The following is a 20,530-nucleotide window of genomic DNA, read 5'->3' as shown; positions in this document are numbered from 1 at the left end:
TTTTTTTGGATCTGCTAAAACAGTTGTGAACAAGTAAGTTTTGCAGTGCCAGGCCTCTTTATAGATTTTTTTTCAAAAGTAGAGCCCTTTGAAAGTCACTATTCTCAACATCTTCTCTTGGAGCAGGTAATACTCTTACCTTTCTTGGTCTTGCAAAGACATAGGTGTATATTTTAATTAAGACTTGCAAGTACATTTGTGAAACTCACGAATTTTACAGAATGCGCTGATGTATCCCAGGTATCCAAGTAGGGGATAACATGGAATAATACGTGGAAAAATCTCCTCTATGATCCATCATAGATGGATCAATGAGAATTTCGATGCTTTTTTCTCATGACAAGTAAAAGAAACATTTAGGACACAGTTATAATGCCAAGGGAAAAGTTTTTGCAAACAGAAAGAAGTAATTAGGTAAAAATATAGGAGAAAGATAAATTTCAGGCTAGATTTGAAAACAGATGAAGGCAGAAAAATGCAGCACTTAGACTCATCTAGGAATTCCTGTATTTTATTAGGGATTGAATTATGCAAACCCTACAGATAAAAATGTGTGTTCTGTTTTGAATGAATTTCCTGCAATCTCAAGGCTATGAAAACTGTTTTATTTATGTAAGCATTGTAAAAACATACTAATTTTCAACATCGGCTGATCATAAAATTACAGATTTTCAGGGTCAAGATCTACATAGTGGGAATGTGGTTAACCCCATTGAAGTCAGCAGCAAAATTCCGCTAGAGTCAAAAGGAAAGATGTGGTGAATCACAAGGCTACACCAAAGTAAATGGACAAACCTCAACATGTTTTGTCTGTGCTCCCCAGTAGGACTGATGAATTACTCAGCCTGTCATGTCACACTGCCCTTTTTTAGGCATAAGAACTGCTTGGACCTCTTCCAGAGAGGAAACCCCTGGAAGCTACTGACTGCTGGTGTCACTTGTGAAGCCACTGCAGGGGTTGACTCATTTGCAACTTCTTTTTGCCTCGCTCATCTTTATTGTGCCTGCTATCCATTTCCACACAACAAGCAAGACCTCCTGTCATTCTCTTTCGTCCTATGCTGTTCAACCAGACTTTAGTATTTACGCTGGTAAAGCTGTGAGTACATAAATACGGAAAAATTTTGAGAAAGTGAAAATGTTACAGGGCCCATTCAGTTAATTTTACCATTAACAAAAAGGTTCCCAGTGGAAGTGATATAATGAGAGGACTGTAAAAGCAAATCGTCCCCACTTGTTCCCATTACAGAGACTGAGTCTTGCAGGGTAGAAGGGAAGGGGTAACACAGTGATTCATTTGCTTGGCAGAAAAAACCTTCCACACACAACCACCTAGGGCAGAAGCCTTATAGTTGCGGCTGCAAAACCCCTCACGTTACTTCAGGAAAACGTACAGAAACTGGAACGTGCCTGGTGGTTTCCCTCCTCCGGAGGGTTTGCGCTCACAGAGCCCACCTAAAAAATGCTCTCCCAGCCGGCTTAGCCCTCCCTTGTGACAAGGGTCTTCTCCAGAGCTCCAGTGAATGGGCACACACGGTAACACACCACACCACACCACCACACGCCGCCGCCTCCCAGGCCGCAGCCCCGCGGGCGAGGCGCCGCAGCGTGGCCTCGCTTCCTCCCGCAGCCCCCTCGGCGGGGAGGGCTCGGGGCCGCCACCTCTGCCTGGTACAGCCGGGGAGGCGGCCTCAGACCCCTCGGAGGGTGCCGGCAGCCCTCGGTCCGCCATGCCTCCAACAAAGGAGCCGAGGGGCGGCCACAGCCGCAGCCCCCCCCGGCCCCCCCCCATACCGGGACCCACCCCCGGCGCCGCCCTCGGCTCCCTCCTTCCCCGGAGCGCGGCCGGGGGCGCTGCCGCTGGCGGGGCGGCCCCGCACCGCCTTCTCCGCGCCTCCCCTTCCCTTCCCCTCCCCGGTGGCGGCGGCGGCGGCGGCAGGGTGCCTCCGGGAGGGCGGGCGGGGTGTCTCCCAGGCGGCCTTGCCCGGATGTGCTACCCTGACTCATAGCCGCGCCGCACGCAGGCTCCGCGCCCGCCCCAGCTCCGCGCACACGGCTGCCCGAGCACCCGGAGCAGGGCGAGGAGGAGGAGGAGGAGGAGGAGGAGGAAGGCCGCCGCTATGGGTAAGCCCCTGCTGCGCAGCCCCCCGCTGCCGCCCCTCCGCCCCCAGCGGCCGCTCGGGGCGACTTTGGTGCAACTTCCTCGCCGCCCGCCGGGCTCCGGCCCCTGCGGCGCAAAGTTTTCCCCGGGTGCTGCCGCCCGGTGCCGGTGCGGAGCCGCCCCCGAGCCCCCCGGTGGGTCGGGGGGAGGCTGGGGGGGGGCCGCCCGAGCGCTGGGTAAGGCTCGGGGTTATGTAAGGCAGCCCCGGGGCTGGGGCGCAGGTGGGATAACGCGGTCAGGAGGTGATGGTGTGAGCCCCGTGCGGGGTCTGCGAGAGGCATCGGGGTCTCCCTGTTCCCCCCCCCCGCTTTGGGGAAGAGCATTACTCATGCCTACCAATGCAGCCATGTTACCTCTGCCTCTTTTTCTCCTAATATTGTACGCTAAGTACTTTCACGCCGAGCGCCGCTTCCATGAAGCCCGTGTTGCACCTAGGGAGCGTTTGGTTGTCTCCACAAAGCGCTCGCTGAATTCCTCCTCCCTTGCCCACCTCCTCCTCTTCCACAAAACTACAGCTCTCCACCGTCGGCGAGAGTCACCAGGAACCTGGCCGCAGCGTAGGCGCTACGGATGGGTGAGGAGTGTCCCCCTTGGTCCGCCAAGGGCCCGGCCATCCTGCTGAGCGTGGCAGAGGGGTCTGGGTCGCAGATCCTGCTTGTGAGGGTCCTCAGGGCAAGGAACTGTGCTTCATGGGCAGGGCAAGGGGGTGGCAGCTCCTGAATTCGGCTCAGGGGGTTGACACCGGCACTTCCTGTGGCCTTAGGTAGATCGGTTAGTTTCTTTTTGCTGCTCGCTCGCGCCTTTGCCTTGTAGCTAGAAGTTTCCATGGAAGGAAGCAGTTGCAGGGCCTCAGTGTTTCTGGTGGTGAAATGGGGGTAAATAGTCGTTTGCCTCCTTTGCAGGAATGGAGAACTTGTGGAGAACTGTTCAAAATGGAAGCTGTCAGGGGCAGGCATAGAGAATAGCTACTGGGTTTCCTCAGAATAAGATACAACAACGTAGCAAAGTTGTCTTTATTTTCATGCAGGTTGAAAAGACAAGACACCAGAATTTAGTTTGAATATATATCCTGTCTCTATTCACAAAGTACAGCTACTAAGTCCGTCGTTCTGGGCAAAGTATAGATGTAACTAATTCTGTTTCGGCTTCCGAAAATAAAAACTTCAGGACATCAGCTAAAACCCGTTCAGAAAAGCTGATGCAGAATTAGTACAGCTCTCCTTTTTAGATGAGACTACATTTCAGTTGCAAGCAAGTTTGTAAACGGCTTGAGGATCTGCTGCAGCTCGCTGTATAAGTAAGAGTAATTGTAATGTTTTCAGGAAGACTGAAATAATTTTCCTGGAGAATCTGTCATCACCTGTCCATAACTGACCAGGAGGTTACTTGTGAAAATATCGAGGAACTTTTTTTTTTCCCTGCTTCTTCCCATATCAGGGCCTGACTACATTGTCCTTAAAATCAAGGCAAACTCTGACAGCCTCTGCAGCAGCTCTTGTTGCTCCAAGGAGTGAGTGGCAAAGGCTGAAATTGGTTTAACCTTGACTAGCAACTAATAATGACTTCCCCTGTTGAAGGTCTATGTTTAAGCTCACAATCAATGCAATAGCTTCCCTTTTTCCTTGTACCGTATTCATTTCATTGCACAGCAGCTGAAGACTTCTAAAATTAAATCAAGGCAGAATATTTGCAGTGTTTAATTTGTTCTTCCTATAGCTCGTACATCATTCCATAAATCATGCTCAACAAACAAGCATTTGCAGCAGAGGGTGCAGTAGTGTCTTACAGTTAAACATGTTTTATTCTGTGCTTAAAAAGGCAGGTATAGTATTAGCTGATTTGGATACTAATGATATAAAGTGGGAGACTGAGTAAGTATATTTCAGTTCCAGTCAAAAGATTTCTGCCATTAAAAATATTTATTGTGTATACATGGATGTGCATTACCTTTATTGTATAGAAATCTTTCTGCCACTTTAGCTCCATGTGTCAATTCCTCTGGATTTTCTTGTGGTAGCACTTTCCTCCAAGAGGTCAGTGGCTTCCTTTCATTAATATCAGTTATTCTCCAAATTGTTACTTTTGTTGCTTGTATTTATGTGTTTTTTTAAAGTCGTGTATAAGTACAGTTTAAACAATATTCATCTTCTGGCTTTGTGCGTCAAGTTGCTTGAAGTACTCCTGGCAGTACAGCACTTTGAGTACTTGAGATGATGTGCGCCACCAGTAATTTACTTCTATTTTTATAAGGACAATTATAGGTTTTTACTTTTCAGTTACTGATGTAATGCTACAGTTTCCCAATGAATAGCCCCTTCCCTAGTCAATTCTCTTGTTTTGTTTTGTTTTTTAATCTTGAAAAACATCTTTGTATACTCTTTTGCAAACATATTGTAGCCAGGGAAATTTTACTGTTTTAGGGCAGTGGCTCATGGAGGTTATTGTAAGCACGCTGCAGTTACTGCACAAACACAAATCAGTAAGATAAAATCAGGAATATGATTACGTGTTGACAATTCAACAGTAATCCATTGGCCCCAAAAGATGGAGAAACACCATGAGAGTTTGTATACAGAATACAAATACAAATCACAAGATTATTTTTAGAGCATGTATCAGTTTGCCTGAAATGTAGATGTTATGGTCCGCAATAGTGAAAGCTCATGAACAATATTCTTGCATTTTAAAAGCACTGTTTTTGTTAGCAGGAAATGGAAGGCAGCCTCTGCTCTGATGAGGCTTGATACCTACTTGAGTGCTTAGTTGGGCAACAAACTGTGAAAGCGACCTGCCAGTTACATGAAGAGACCGAGGAGTTTCTTAGACTCTCTTTACAATACCTAGCAGTAATATCATCATGGCAAGATACAGGAGATACACAGGCTATAATGTAGATGGACTTGTTTAAGTACTGCCTATTTAGCTATGCTGTTGTCAGAACAAAGGTTTATATTACCCTTCTCCTCCCAAAATACTCAATTTTCTCTCCCAGTTTCCATACAGGTTTACCACATGCAGCTATGTATTAAGCTTTGGGGTCAGCCTGGTGGCCATGAACTCCAAACGGAACCGCTGTTCAGGATATAACAGGCCATCCTGTCTTCAGGACATTGATTCATTAAGTAAAGGAGGCAGAAGGGCATGAAGATTCAGGCATAGTTGTATGCAGGAAGATGGGGATAAGCCTGCATGCTTTCTGTTTAAAAAAAAAAAAAAGTCATCAGTAGCTTCAGATGCGAAAGGAATGAAAGTCTTCCATCTTGAGAGCTCTTTTAGTATTTCTTTTACAAGAGCTGCAAGTCAGCTTAATAGATTGCTTGGAAAAGTGATGTGTTAATTGCACAAAAAGATCATTTTAAAGTCTTCTGAAGTTTTTGTTAAAACAATGAGATTTCTTACAACGCCAGCACATTAGTTCTACACAGCAAGAATACACCAATTTAAGGCAATAAAAAATGTATTACCGTTTCCCAAAAGCAAGACTGATTTTAGCAAAAGACTTGACTTGAAAACACAAAGACAAGAGGAAACTGATTTTAGACTGTCTCTTCTGTTTCAGTAATGTTCCTCGAAGCCAGAGAGGTTGTGTTAGTTCTGACTACCCTTCCTTAATGAATACTGTTCCTGTTTCCTGACCAATATTTGTGGTCTTTCATTATTATATAAGACAGAAACCAACCAATTTTGTCTTCAGCTTTAGGTTAAGGGCTTCATTCAAAAGTATGTTTCCTAAGAACAGAATATTAGAGGTTGCTTCAGAAGTCTCTAAGGAACATCTGGCTTTCTGTAGAGTCAAAATACAAGTGGGAAGAGAACGGGAAAAAAAAAAAGGACAGATGAAACCTGAAGGAAACAAAGCAGTGATAATGGAAATGAGAGAGCTACCAAGACAAGAGACAAGAATAGAAAAGAACAAAAGTCCCTTAAGGGAAATCTGTAGAGGGTGAGAAATACTAGAAGCAGAGGAAAGACAGGGATAAGGAATGAATGAATGGAACAATAGGGAACAGAAATAGCAAAAAGAAATTGGGAACTCTACTATCCATCTTTGCATCCTCCCCACCACCACCAATCTCCCAAGCTGAGAAAATAGCCAGGGTATAAATGATGTAAATAAAATCAGAGAATTCTTACCCTCTTTTTTTTGTGGTTCATTCTGGCTGCAGCTGACAATCCTTGAGAAGACTCATTATAATTCTCAGCCTTCCTCAAGTAAAGCTGATCTATTTCTGGAAATTCTGAGGACTTAATTATTTATGAATATGTAAAAAATAAATATGAGATTAACATAAACTAACAGTTGTTCAATAAAGGGGAAAATAACGTCACCATTTGACAGGAGAGAAAGCGAAGTTCCATCTGCGGCATCTGTCAGTGAGGCTGGGAATGATCCCTTCTTAAGTCTGTCGCAGGATGCAGTTCACGTGTTTGGAACATTAATGGTGACCCTGCTGCTGACATGAGAGAAAACCCACTTTCCACTGTTGGTTAGTCCACCTGGGTCTGCATGTTGAGGAAAAGAAGTATCCCCACTGTCTTTATACTGTTGGAGGTGTTAGGTTTAAGGTTGTAACTTGTTTCCAGATTAAAATTGCTTAGGAGCTACATATAAACTTCTGAAAGTTGAGTCTTAAAAATGTTTATGTGTATTCTCCAGCTACTGGAGAAATATTTTAATGACAGTTTGAATATTAATTAGACAAGGAGCTTTTCCTAGTAAGGCATTTTGTCCTTGCAGTGGAAGCTGCTACTAACAGTCTCACAGGACCTCTTCTTGTTAAATATGGTCTAGAAACTTGTTTCTATTTACAAATTTTAATATAATAGCAACCAGATGGAATTGGTTTTGGTAGAATAAAATGATGGTTAAAAACCACAGACTTTTGAGCATTGAACTTCCATTTAGTCCAAAAAATAGCTGATGTGTTTTAGAATTTCCATGTGCTCCAGATATGCCTAATCGAATTTGTAAACTCTCTGAAACAAATGGCTTTGGTTCAAGGAGCTTCAAAGCCGTGCACCCAGCCTGGCGACGTTTGTTCAGTCCGAGTCGCGCAGTTCTAGTTTAGGGAGCTTTGAAGTTGTGCAGAAACCCTGGTGATCTCATACGCTCTTTAAGCTGTGGCTCAAGAAGATTACGAACTCGGCAGATATCCAGAAGAATTCATCAAGTCTATAAACCAGATAACTGCTGTTCACTTCTCTCCGGATAGAGGACGGAGTTAAGTGCAGGGTGCTTTGATACCTGCAAATAAATACAGCATACCTTAAGTATTCAGGAGAGGACAGCTCTTAGAAATGTCCCAGACTCGAAGCACTTTCCGATACATCTTTGCAAGTTCTGATAAGAAGTGGCAGGGAATAAATGTGTGTGTGTGTGTCTATAGTAACTGGAATTCAAAACATGTATAAATTGAGAAAACGTAGATGTCTATATAAAGTTGTGTTAAAATTTGCAGCCTAAAATGAAAGCATTTCATGCTTTCTATCTCCACATAAAACAAAAACCTCTTATAAAAATTACATTTACGTATTTAAAAATCAGGGAAAATTTTAAAAAAAATCATGCTTTACAAAGGAAATATTTCACATTATCCATTTCAATACTTAGTCCCAGTTTTCTCCCACTTCACATCTCTTAACAAGCTTATGGCTTCCTAATCATGTATTATAGGAACATCCGAGGGATAGGTCAATTTTGAGCTTTTGTTAAATCTCTGAACTCTTCTTTGTGTTAGCGATAGCTTGGTGAGATTCATGGAAGATAAACCACAATTGTTTACATTCATCAGTTGGTTTCAGCCGCTGATATTTGCCAACCTGACAGGCACAATTATTTTGAAGAAATATGCAAAAAAAAAAAAAAGTCAATTTTTATTTTATTTTTTTTGTTGACATTTCCTACCAGTTGACTCAGATTTGGCAAGTCATGTTAGTCTCTGATTAAATCCAGCTAAGCAGGTGCTTAGATTCACTTGGTGAGTAAGCAGCCTTTCTTTCAGGCTGAGCACCTCTGCTCTCGCAAATCTACTTGGGACCAAGGCTGGACAGAGAGGAACGTGGAAGTGATCGAAGAGGGAGATGGAGACTGAAGGATAAGACCGAGATTCAGGGAGGAGATCTGCGAAACAGAATAGGATGTATGATGTGACGAGGATTAACGAGAATTTGGGAAGACTTGCCACTAATCCTGTGGGGATCAGGCCTTTGGGAGGCCTGGGGAGGTGACAGCTTGGTATCTCCTGGTAGCGTGGAACCTGCTTGTCCGCTGTCAGCTACCTCTGCATTTTTAATGGCCTTCCTGATACACTAACATGGGAGCATCAGGACACACAACCAGTTAAAAAGCCCTCTCCTTATTGAATTCTTCACTTTTCAGTGGATATCTTTACCTCTAGAATACACCGGTCCAAAAATAACCCCAAATATAACATTAATCCTTCTCGCATGCTGTCTTAAGTGCAGTAAAGAGGTCTGCAGTTTAAAGACAACTCTCTTACACCTAGCACTTTACAAACTCTGTTCTACCCCCTTTTTTTCTTAATTGTATGCAGACTGGAAACTAAAATGGCATTGCACCGTATGGGTTAATTCTGTGATAGCATTTTGTGGCTGGAAGCTGAAAGCTGTTGGCTTAACAATTCAACTTAAATATAAAAAGACAAAATCCGAGCACCTGCAAGGCTTTGTGGTTTCCAGGTTAAGTGGAGCATTTGGCTGGGGAGATGCACATGGTGCTGAGCATGGCCTGCTGTCTGGCAGCTAGGAACTCCTCTCGAGAGCGTGTTTAGAAACATTTCCTGTCTTTGATGTTGCACCAGTCTCATGACATGATAATCCCGTGACATTATTGGGACTATTTTAGCATTTCTAGCCTTAAAAGAACCCTTACGAGTACATGTCACTATTGCACTGTAGCACTCCCTTTCACTTCTCTACCCTTGCTAAGTTCATTCCCATATCCCTTCTCTGTTGAGAAACCCAAGATGCTCTCAATTTGCAGCGCCCAGTGCCCTGCAGGCATAACTGAGTTCAGTACTGCCAAATAGCTACTTGTGCTACATGAAGGCTTTGGAACGATTTCCGTAAATCAAAATGCTGTTTTATCTTGACAGCAGGAATAAAGCATGGGAAGAGAAAAAGGCTTTAAAACCAAAGCAGGATTGTACACATCTTTCTTATCCAAATCTTCCCTGTCCACAGAATGTTTAACTTACCCCTCCTGGGCCTCTGGAGGAACTGACTGAAGTCAGTCTTTGAGCCTGGTGTGTATGGTAATAGGATGCACCACCTCTGACTGTTTTCCCAAGCACACCCCTTCTGAACTTCACCGAGCAATTGAAGAGGAAACGCAGGGAGTGAATACGACCGTCGAGAAGAGTGGCAGCAGCAATGAAGTTTTGAGGCGTTTCACGCTTGCTGCTGCCTCCCCCTGAAGTAACTAGTAGCCATCATTTTGCCTTCTTCCCCTCCTGTGTCTTCCGTGCTTATGCACTGAACTGGTTTGGGATCAGGATGTAGTTCTACCAAAAAAAAAAAAAAAAAAGACAAGCTACAACAGAACGTTGGCCTGTGAACACATTCATTGTAAAAACGTCTGGTGTGATTAAATTCATTCAGAAGTACGTTTAATAGGCTTTACACAAACACATTTGCTCTCATTGTGCCAAGCCTGTTGAGCAGTCCCCTTTGGTAGTGGATCTCCTCGAAGTTCAGGGGGGTTATACAGACCTGCTGCTCCTGCCATATGGAATTAGGGGAAAAGCAGGGAAATGATGGAGATTGAGAGAAAGGTACAGAACATACATATAAGGGATGGCTGACAGGAACCAAGCAGGTTCAGTTTTGTTGTGGTTTTATTTATTTTTTTAAACCTTCACAATAAAAATTTTATCTCGTGTGTATAGTAAAGTAGTGCTTCAGTTGAATCAGACACACTAACCAATAAATTTACGTGCAGCAGTGCCCAAAATACACTGTGTACTTCTCAGACAAAAAACATACTTCTCTATCTGATGCTACAATGTCCTTATTTTCTTCAAGTCTTTTCTACTTTACCTAAGAATCCTTCCCACTCTCTTCCACAGCCATCCTGTCCCTTCAGTTCTTTGCCCAGCTCCCTTATCTCATTGCCCAGTTTTCTCTAACGTCTTCCTCCTCTCTACCTCCTCCAGCTGTCCTTTTCCGTCTTTCCTCCCATCTCCCACTCTCTCTCCTCTTCTGGTTCTGTCTTTATTAATTATCTGACAGCTTCTTCCATCCTCTACCCTTTCCGCTGTCTTTGTTAGAGAAGGAATTGAAAAACTGGTATTCCACTCTCCAAGTTTCAAAAGCTTTTTCCTTTAGTTAACTATCAGCTAGTTAAAACCGGTTTAAAACCATTTTTTAGTTTTGCCTGATGTACAGTAAGCAAGACTATGTGAAAGAATGTATCTCGCAGGAAAGAAACCATACAGACTTGGGCCTTACTCATGTAAACGCTATTTATACAGCATTCTTGTACCCACACAAAGCCCACACTGAGTACCACTGAAGTCACTGGGATCCTGCTTTTCTGACTCAGCAATAGTAGGGCTAAAGCTGCATAGTTTGGGTGAAACTGCAAAATGGCGTGGATCACCCCATCCTTTCAACACTTAGAAATACTGGCTTTCCAATTTATGCAGTTGAGGGAATGGAAATACTAGAAACTGGGCTGATTTTGACTATCAGAAGCACTTTTACAATGTCTTTTATTGATAGATAGTGATATTGATAGACTATACTAGCATATAGCATGTGAAGGAACTTGTCAAACGAAGAAAGCCATATTCTGTGTTGAAGAAAATGATCTGTTGAACTCAATTTTTTCTTAAAAATTGATGGAATTGTATGGTTTATAGTAATATGTTATTTCAAAGAAGAAACCAATTTAACATGGAGATCATATTATTAGAACATCATCCTGTAAAAGCAATAGTAAGCACAGTGTCATAAGCTATTAATATCCATACAGTTCTATCTTGTAGCAGCATGGGGAAAAAGAAAAAATATGGTTTCTGAAGTCTGTTTCAGAAATTCATTTTGCAGCTATTAGATAATGCCTTTTGATGCTTTCTGATATTCCCAGAAAATGTTAGGAATCCCTCTCTGCAAGACTGCTACACGTTATGCTTCTAATGACACATATTAGTGTGTGGACACTTAATGCTCCAAGGGAGAGAATGGTGGAGAGAAACAAGAACCAATTCAATGCACTTCTTCAGAATGCATCATCATCCCAGAAATGATCTGAAGTGCTTGTTTATCTTTATGAAGGCTATAACTTCTCCTTTTATGAGGAGGGTGAAGGCATCACAGTTTCTTTTTTTGGCTGTGGAGAACAAGGTAGAATTTAAGACTTCTCTTACAGTCTCTGGAAGAGTTCTCTTGTGAACATAAAATTCAAGTTCTGTACATGTACCTAGTTCAAAACAGATGGCTGGAGGGAAAAACGCCCTAGATAATACAGCAGTTTATGTTAGCAAGGGGTGGACTGTTTTACCTTTTTTTTCTTTTTTCTTTTTATTTTTTAAATAAATTGATATTGTGTAGGTTTTCTGATAAAAAATACCAGATGTGGGCTGCTGGATTACTTTTAGCATGCTTAGCCCTTCAAATTCTGAACAGTTCACAGTACTCAGGGATCACAACAAACAAGGTGTCAGTCAGAAGCCAGCATACTTCAGCAACTATTTAAACTGCTTGCTTTTCTAAAATCAGAAATAAATGGTCATCAACAAAACAGAATTTTTGGCTGTACATAAAGAACTTGCTGACTTTTTCTGAAAGCTGATTAATAGGCACATTTTACAAAATGACAATACTTGGCAGGTTGCTTGAAAAACTGGCTCTTCTTTTTGACCCTTTTTATGTCTTTAAAATAAACAGATCAGTCTATTAATATTTTTTCTATTACTGGAAATGTATTTCTTACAGTCAGAAATATGCTGAGAAGCCTGATGCACATTAAGTTTAGACTACATTTGGGGGTGCAGAGATGTAACTTTTAGGTCAAAGAGTAGATATCAGAATTGAAAATTCAGGAATTGTTGCAAGCTCCCGATATTTCCCTTCTTACCTTCTCCCCAGACTCATGTTCTTCTTGCAGAAGCAGCAATGCTGTCAAAGTAGGCCTCTTCTGGTTTTGGTCAACAATGTGGAATAAAAATACAGCAGCAATTTTCATTTTAACACTCAAGTCAAGTTAGACTTGCAGAGAACATTCAGGATAGGTTTTTGATGGCTGCTGTGGTTATTTTATTTATATAACAGTAAAACGTTCTGTACTTAGGCTTAGATCACAGAGCATGTGTTGGACTTCAGTGTTAATTTCTAACACCTTAAGGGTGCAAGTGCAAATTTAGAAGCCAAATTCTGCTTGTTTACATGAGCATAGTATTATTCCACTCTGTGCTTGTGGAACTAATTTGTCCCCAGAAGTCAGCCTATCATCTGAATCTTTTCATTAGAGATGTTTCTGCTGCTTCATCTAATACAATCTAAGGGTAATGTAAAACCATCAGACAAGAAAGTCTGGTTGCTCTGACGTGAAAGGTCTGCATGCTCAACACAGAGATTATAAAAGGCATTAATTCAATGGAAGAAATGTTGTTGGTTTTTTTCAGTGCTGAGACATGACATCTTTAAATGTGATACAGCAAACTCTATCAAATGACAGCCTGAAGTGTGTGTTGATTTAAATGATGCTGGATTGCAGTGCTTCAACTGACCTGGTTGCAGAGCATTTAGAAGAGGTAATCTGTTGAAACCAGCTTTGCCGCTGAAGCCTCTGTGTAGTCAGATTATAGCCTCAGTTCCCCATTGCCCTGCATTATGCATAAAGTGACTGCAAATTTGATTGAAGATGGTAATTGGGCCCAAATTGTAGCTTTTATGTTCTGCCCGGGCATAAATGACCATGGGATAATGAGCAATAAAATGATAGGTAATAAAATGATGCCCATGGTGCCTTCCTATCTGAGATGACTTGAAGAAGTCTTGTTTTTAAACACTCATCCTGGTTTAGTAGAGTTATTGGTTTTAAGATCTGCATACGGTTTTGAGGGCTGCAGTGACTCACAACTGTGGAAGCCAAAAAAAGCTGCAGATGTTCGGTGTGCTGAAGAACTTGCGGCACCAGGGAATCAGAGGTTGTATTCTCAAAAGGCTACAGTCACTCCGGTGTATCATGATGTCAGACTCAGGTCTGAGGAAATCTGACTTTTCATGCATCAGAGAGAAAAGGTAGATGTGTTATTCACTGGTGACCAACAGTGACTGAAAAGATAACATTATTGAGCTCTATCATTGAAAAAGTCCTCTTCAGAGGGATTTATAAACATTAATTCATCAAAATAGCCTTTTAAATGAGAGATTAAAGACAATAGTTTGTTCAGCTACAGGAAAAGTGAAGCAGGGAAGTAAAACCAAATTCGAATTTAGCACCTTCCACCCAATCCATTTATTTAAAAAAGTGAAAACAAGCAAAAGAGTAGATCGTAAAAAAAGATTTCTTCCTCTCTACTGCTATTCTCATACAGATTTACAAGTGAGTGGATGGCGGAAGGCTGCTATTGACTCAGACAAGGAAACAGGAAATAAGTGAAACCTGGGTAATTGTTTTCTACCTTAAACTCTGAAATGTGAAAGTAAACAAGTAGTCTAACAAATGAAAGGCACAGTGTGCAAAAGAGATATTGATTTGATGTTTCTGAAAACATTTGCTCCCAAAATGTGGTTTTCTAATGTGGCAGTGCACCGTTATGAGATGTATCAAGGTACAAAAAGTGTCACAAAGACAAGTAGAATTAAAAGCAGCATTTTCAGGCTTGAAGGCCTGTGTGCAGTGTGCAACTCCTTAATTACTTCAAAACATAAGGTTTCTGGTCATTTTGATGATTATTTCATTGTATACATATCATCTCCTAACAACTAATAGGCTGCAAAGTTCTTATCAGCTTGTTTTTTTAATAGAGTTAATGTATTTTTGTAGTTCGACTAGAAAATAGTTTACAAAATTCCAACTGTGGTAATCATGTTCCATTTGTGTCATGCATACTGTCATCTCACAAATTTTGTCATTTTTTAAAAAATCAGAAATCACGTTTTCATTTTTTTCTCTTAAGATCTAGAAATCATAATCTTTACCAAGTATTTAAGTCTTGCTACAATAAGCAAGCCTAATTCTAGCTCTTTTTGTTTGCCTTTACAACTGAAGACTACAGGGAAAAGGAGTCCACCTTCTCTGTTCATCAATGGTACGCTCAGATCCTTCTTGAATAAAATGATTTGCCAAAATCAAGATCAGTTAACAAGTTGCTTTGTCCGAGTAGTAAGACCTAGCCTCCATGATATTTTACAGTCATACTGTCTGTCTGCTTATTTGTCGGAACTCTGTTCATAGTAAAAATAATACATATACTGCTGAGTAAATGCAAGACAAGAATATAACAAAAATCAACAACGTTAGTAAGCAAAAGGAAACAATTTTATACATACACAGGAGTCCTCTTTTATCCATGATGGAGGATTTTCCATCTCGAGCCCAGAATTGGAGAACTGAAAGTTGTATATCTGTTTGGAAAGGAGGGGAAAACAGATCTGTTACCTAAGAGTTTAGACAGCAGGAATAGTCAGATCAGGATTTTTCCAATCTGTGCTCTGCTGATTTTTAACAAGACCGAGCAGTACATTTCTGTCACACAGCAAGACAGACTTAACCTATAATAAGGATGTCCTACTTGGAAGCACTGTTACAGTTTACTTGGAAGCCTGTAGTAGAAACAGTGAAGGTGTTTGAGCTGAAATTTGAATAGATTCACGAACTCATAGAAGGAAACAAGAACTGTCATTTGGAAGGATTTTGAAGCAGTACTCTTGCCAACAGTAGAAACAGGTCAACTGTGTCTTTGTTTAGGTGCATCTTGAGGCCTCCGTGGTCTTTGTAACTTCTCTTTAGGCAGCTGCACTATTCAGTAGCCCCTTAACCTCCTCTTTGCCACACTGAGGAAATCCAGCTGCCCCAACCTCCCCTTGCAGGTCATGTCCTCTGGGCACAGGCTCTTCTTGGGAGCCCTGTCCTAGACTTTCTCCAGTTTCTCAGTATCATTGTTGACCTGGGACACCCAGATCCAGAGAACGAGCTCTGGGACATGGAGATCCTCACCAGGCATCAAGCAGAACCTTGGTCTGCTGGCCACACTCCTAAAATAGCCAATATGTATCTTTTTGGGTTTTTTTTGTTTGTTTGTTTGTTTTTTTTTTTTTTGCATTAACAGTGTGCTAGTGACTGAGTCATGTTTTTCTTGGCTTCCACTGTAACCCCCTGGGTCTTTTCAGCTGGGCTGTTCCTCAGCCCGTCAGATCCCTGCCTGTACCCATGCTTGGCGTTGTTCTGCCTTAGCTGCAGAACTCGGTGCTTACCCTTGCTGAACTTCAGGAGACTTCTGGTTGTCCAATCCCCAAGTTTCTGAAGGGGCCTCTGGATTGCTATTTGATGAGTCAGCTGATTGCCCAAATTTAGCATCATCTGCAAAATATTACAGCTGTTCAAATGCGTATCTACCTTCACACTATACTGGTTTCAAAAAAAAATCCACACTCAGAATCTGCAGTTTGACCAGTCCATATAGAGCTGTGCAAACTCGCATTTGATTACTTGATACTAAGTAAAGCAATGATAAACACTTCATATCTGTGACTCTAGGATAACTAAAAAATGATTGCATACTTGAACAAATGTCTGGGAGTTTGTTAGACTAGCATTTGCAGTTGCACGTGAACTTGTATTATTGGTAATCATTTAATTCAAGTGAGTAGAGGATGGCAAACCTTAATTTGTAGACACCCAACAGACTTGATTCTGCAGGATTACACTGATGATGAAATATGGATTCTCAGCTGTAGTCTAAATGAAATTCCACTTTCTCTGTGCTACATTACTTACTCAGCTGAGGAGAAGTGTAGAGAAGACTGACTTGCAGGAGCAATTCTTGGGAAACCGTTGTGTCTGTTAGCGTCTACCACTATTTTTATTCCTCTACAGCACTGATAGTGTAGACTTGAACATAGGACAATCAGAGCTTCTGCTCAGCTGTATGAGAGAATAATTCCTTTTGGCAGTGGCATTGAATACATCTGTAGTGGGACGTAACTGCACTAGTTCAAGGGATTATCGTGGTGCATTCTACTCACGGGGAAGACAAGCTTCAGTATAAAAGGGTGGCAGTGCACAGACATGCTTTCCCTAGGACGGTGTAGATTTTGTGGTGCTGGTAGAGTTTGTTAGTCCACTCTTTCTGTGCCTTCATGTAATCTTCTTGGAGCAGTCAAGCTGAGATTACAGATGGAAAGTGCTGACAGAGAATAGGGGAGTGTTTAGTCTGAGAAGGCCAAATGAGACATAGAAGGAGCTGTGCATGCCATGTTGTCAGCAGGATTTAGGGGGGATTTAAAATTACCAGCAGCTACCAAACTACTGCTCATTGTGCCTAAGTGCCTATTTAAGTGTGAAAGGAGGAAAGAGAAAGAAGAGTCTCTTTATCTTGTGCTTATAGCTAAAAGATTAGCAATTTTCCTGATAAATATTGCTGTAAGGATCAATTGCTGGCTGTATTAATTAATATTACCTCAATAACTTTCTATATGAGGCTTTTGAGTGTTAATAAAATGGAGAGGAAGGATATTAAAACAGATAATGCATAATTTTTTTTATTATTATTATATGCAGCTTCTGGAAGTAAATGGAATACAGCTATCAACAAAGCTGCGCTGATTTATGCCTGCCGATACAGAAGCATCCTGGTCTTTTCCTCTCGTTTCATTAAGACCTCAGCATGTGAACAGTAGTTAAAAATGACAGCAGCTTTTGGCATGTGCATAATCCACACGTTTACGCCATGAACTGGGTCTAAGCTTTACTCCCATAATGTGACAACTTCTGAACTGCTCTTTTTCTCTCCACTTTCCCTTTTTTTCTACTTTCAAAGGAACAATAATAATTAACCAAAAGAAAAATCAGAAAAACATAACTGGAAAACTTAATAGGAGACTTCCCTCAGCTGTGGTCTCTCTGCACTGTTCCAGCAGTGGCTGGTGTCTGTGGGGGCTATATGTGCTGACCAAGAGGAATTTCCTCAGCACAAGCACTGTAAGCATGTGCTGTAGAGAAGTCTGTGCTGTTCCCTAATCTTGCTGCAAGATGCCTACAGGAGGAGGGGCTAGGGCACATTGCTGGAGGTTTTCAGACAATTGACTGACTGTTGCAAAGGTTCTTAAGTGTCTCTTGCCTGTCGAGCAGTCCATAAATAACTCCTCAGTGCACTGAGATATGCTAAAGACTGCACCAATCCTAGCGACACACAGGAGCTGGTCAGGAAATCACCTCTGCCTCTCAGTCTTGCTGGGTTTTGACTTCTGTTCTCTGCCTCCTGAAGTAGCACTGCATCTCTCAGCCCTAGTGGCAGAAGGATTGGCAGTCGATCAGTAGCTCCGTCTGTGTTGGGTAGTTGAGGCCAATCTAACAGCACAACCGCATTTAGCAGGGATGCAGCGCTCTGAGGCTGTCTTTGAAAGTGGCACAAAATAAATAACATGGACATTCGGAAATACTGCAGTAGTTTTTCTGTAGGCTTGTGGTTAGGGATAGACTGCATTACACATATCCTCTGGGTTTTAGGTGTTGGTTCCCTTTGTGGTATTCAGAAATCTGAGGCAGGTGCTTTGCCTCTCTAAGCAGTGCCTGCAGAGTTCAGAGTAGGATCAACTACCAAGCTCAGCAGGAAGCCACCCATAATTAACATGCATGCTATTTTCTGTTCAGCACAATTTCCTCCTTAAGCCAAGGGCACGGAATTATTTCTGAGAGATAGGTGCCTGCACCCTTTCTATGAAAGCCTGAGCCTTTGTTACTCCTCCTTTTCAAATGTGAACGGAGGATTCACCTTCCTTGGGATGGGCTGCCAACCTCAGTAGTCTTTTGATTTACACAGGGAAGAGTAGTTCAGTCCTTTTCTCTGCCTGAACTCAAAGCTCAACCATGAAAGAAACAGGACCTTGGTACGCTTCTGGGAAGTTGTGTTTAAATCACTTCAGGCAGAGGACGGGATTGAACGCAGTTTATTTTAGTGTTTCAGCCAATGTGTAAAAGGTGCTTCCATTTTTTTTTGCCATCCACTTTCTGTTGACCACTAGCGCTTTCCCCGAGGCTTCCTGTGCTGCCTGTGTGCCCGGGCGCTTTCTAAGAAAGGCCGAGAGGACTCAGTCCCTCAGAGATCCCCGTCAGGCTGATACACGGATTCGGTTACTGAACTGTCTGAGAGCTGTGGGTTTGGGCTGAAGCCAAACACACGGGCAACTCCAAAAGGAACAAAGGTTAAATTTCTCCAGAATTCGGTGACAGGTGAATGGGACCATTGGAGGTTCGCTTCCTAGAGCCATCTCTGTGTATAAAACTGATTTTTAGTTTTTCCCTGTTGGGCCTGTGATTTAAGGGTCAGTCAAGATTTGCTTGGTCATCAGAGGAATAAATATCTTTGGAGGTATACTGGATGCTCTTGATTTGGGGGCCCCAACATTGAGAACTTTGCAAAAAGGAGCTTTGTATTCCTTGTGAAGCATGTCCCAAGGACTTGTCTGTCCTTTCCATCTCCTTCGGGCTCTGCCCTTCCTTCCCGAGGCCTGCAGATTGCACGCTCCTTTCAGGTGCTGTCAGTGTGACTCTTCACATGGTCTGAGGGACGGTTATCAAGCAGTGAGAGCAAAGCACTCCTCCGCTTCTCTGCAATACGCTCAGGTCCTGCTTGTGGGGGAAACAAATGACTTGCAATTTAACGAAGTGGCATTTTGCAGTGGCATCTTTTGTCTTTTAAGAATATATTTCCTTGGGGAAAAACTCAGTGGCCTTTTCTTATTCAGCTTCCTACAGATACATGTGTTTTTGGAGCATTTCACTTATTTTTGGGGTGTTGTCTGAACACAGCTGATTGCAGACTGGGAAATTAATAGCCTAATTGAGAGTCATGAGATTTAAGACATAAAGTAGCCTTTTCTTTCAGATGTGTTTTTCCTGATTTGCACTGTCAGATTGTCTTGCTCTGAAGATATATTTTCAGTGGATATGTATTGCATCTTCTCACTCATTCAAATGTTCATCGGAATGGTTTGAAGTAGTACTTGAGGCCAATAACATTTGGATGATGATTTACCCAGCTGTGCATACGTGCTGTCATGTGCTGCCTCGGATACAATAGTGTCATGTTTACTGCTCTGTCACTGTTGTATAATTTTTACTAAATAAAGCTCCTAAATGTCGTGCAAAGGTTAATGATCACTTACAGCTACAGTAATCATGCAGAATACTAGTGGGTTTTGTGGAAATATTTCTTTTAAATGGGGCTATATTAAGCATTTTGTGCACCATTTAAATTTTGCCTTCTTATTACTGCAGGTTTGTGTCAGCATCAACATGAAAACCCAGCTGAATCCTTTTCCTCTGGAGAGCATCTGAGCTGATCCTATCAGTGCAGTGTTTTTATTGATGCTGTCATTCCTATCCATTCCTAAGTGAGAACAAATAACTTCATTAATAGATAAATATTTATCACTAGAGCGATTAACCACAGATGTCTACTGATCTTAGTAGCACCAGGTTTAAGGGAATACATGATACCTTTAAAAACAAACTCTGGAGTACATTTTGCCCCTAAAAGCTTCCAGATGAATGATATCAAAACCTAAGAATTCTAAACATTAGATAAACTGCTAATTTGAAGGACTCGCAGTATCAGACAATCTTACCAGCCAAGAACCAGTGCTTTTTGGGACTTGCTTTCCTTTGTATCCTTCACTGGCATTAGAAAATATTTAAATCCTTTTTCTCCTAGGCATGAGGAGGCTGACAGTATTTACCAACCCTTCTGTGGCTAAAGGAAATTTTTGAAGTACAGGGTTTACAGTTGTGGTTTCAGGAGGAAAGGCTATTTTTACATCCTTTTCTTTCTTGGGAGAAAAATGTTTTACCAAGAGTAACTTGGTAGGAAAATACATGCGGATAAGCAGTTACCACCACATGGATTTTAAGTTGTAAATAAAGGTTTTTAGAGTCACCTATGAGATTTGCAACCTATCTCTTTCTAACAAACTTTCCCAGAAAGCAGAACAATAGAACAGGTTGAAGGTCATTTCCATTATGATTTTGTTTGCCCATATTCATCAAATTCAGTTTATTTTCAGTGCTGAAAGTTTTCGTGCATAGTTTGTAATTACCATGTAACTTGTTATTAAAAATAGTGATTTTTTGGGTAAATTTTGGGAAAAAATAAGTAGAAACAAATGAAAAGCAAATGAAGA

At 41.8% G+C, this 20,530-nt stretch overlaps 1 protein-coding gene and 1 long non-coding RNA gene across 8 annotated transcripts in view; both read left to right on the top strand.

The window, feature by feature from the left end:
- Positions 1-1,819: 1,819 nt before the first annotated feature.
- The window catches only part of RAP1GDS1 (Rap1 GTPase-GDP dissociation stimulator 1), a 103,677-nt gene continuing 84,966 nt past the window's right edge, over positions 1,820-20,530 (top strand). The window contains exon 1 of one of the 7 annotated variants that reach the window (XM_083835620.1): positions 1,820-2,124. Coding sequence is in view for 6 of the 7 variants with exons in the window: in XM_083835626.1 (XP_083691752.1) it covers positions 2,121-2,124 (4 nt within the window). In the remaining variant the exon portion in view is untranslated. Of the gene's footprint in view, positions 2,125-2,716; positions 2,736-20,530 lie in introns of those variants that run through there. The other 6 variants (XM_083835626.1, XM_083835624.1, XM_083835618.1 and 3 more) reach the window with 6 other exon arrangements.
- On the top strand, positions 2,742-18,007 carry LOC310899348. Its single transcript, XR_014584222.1, has 3 exons — positions 2,742-12,936; positions 13,723-13,794; positions 14,400-18,007. It is a non-coding gene; the product is annotated as an uncharacterized lncRNA (long non-coding RNA).

This window comes from Anser anser, assembly GCF_964211835.1.
Source record: "Anser anser genome assembly, chromosome: 4".
In the NCBI taxonomy this organism is placed as follows: domain Eukaryota; kingdom Metazoa; phylum Chordata; class Aves; order Anseriformes; family Anatidae; genus Anser; species Anser anser.
This window is presented reverse-complemented; position numbering and strand designations above follow the sequence as displayed.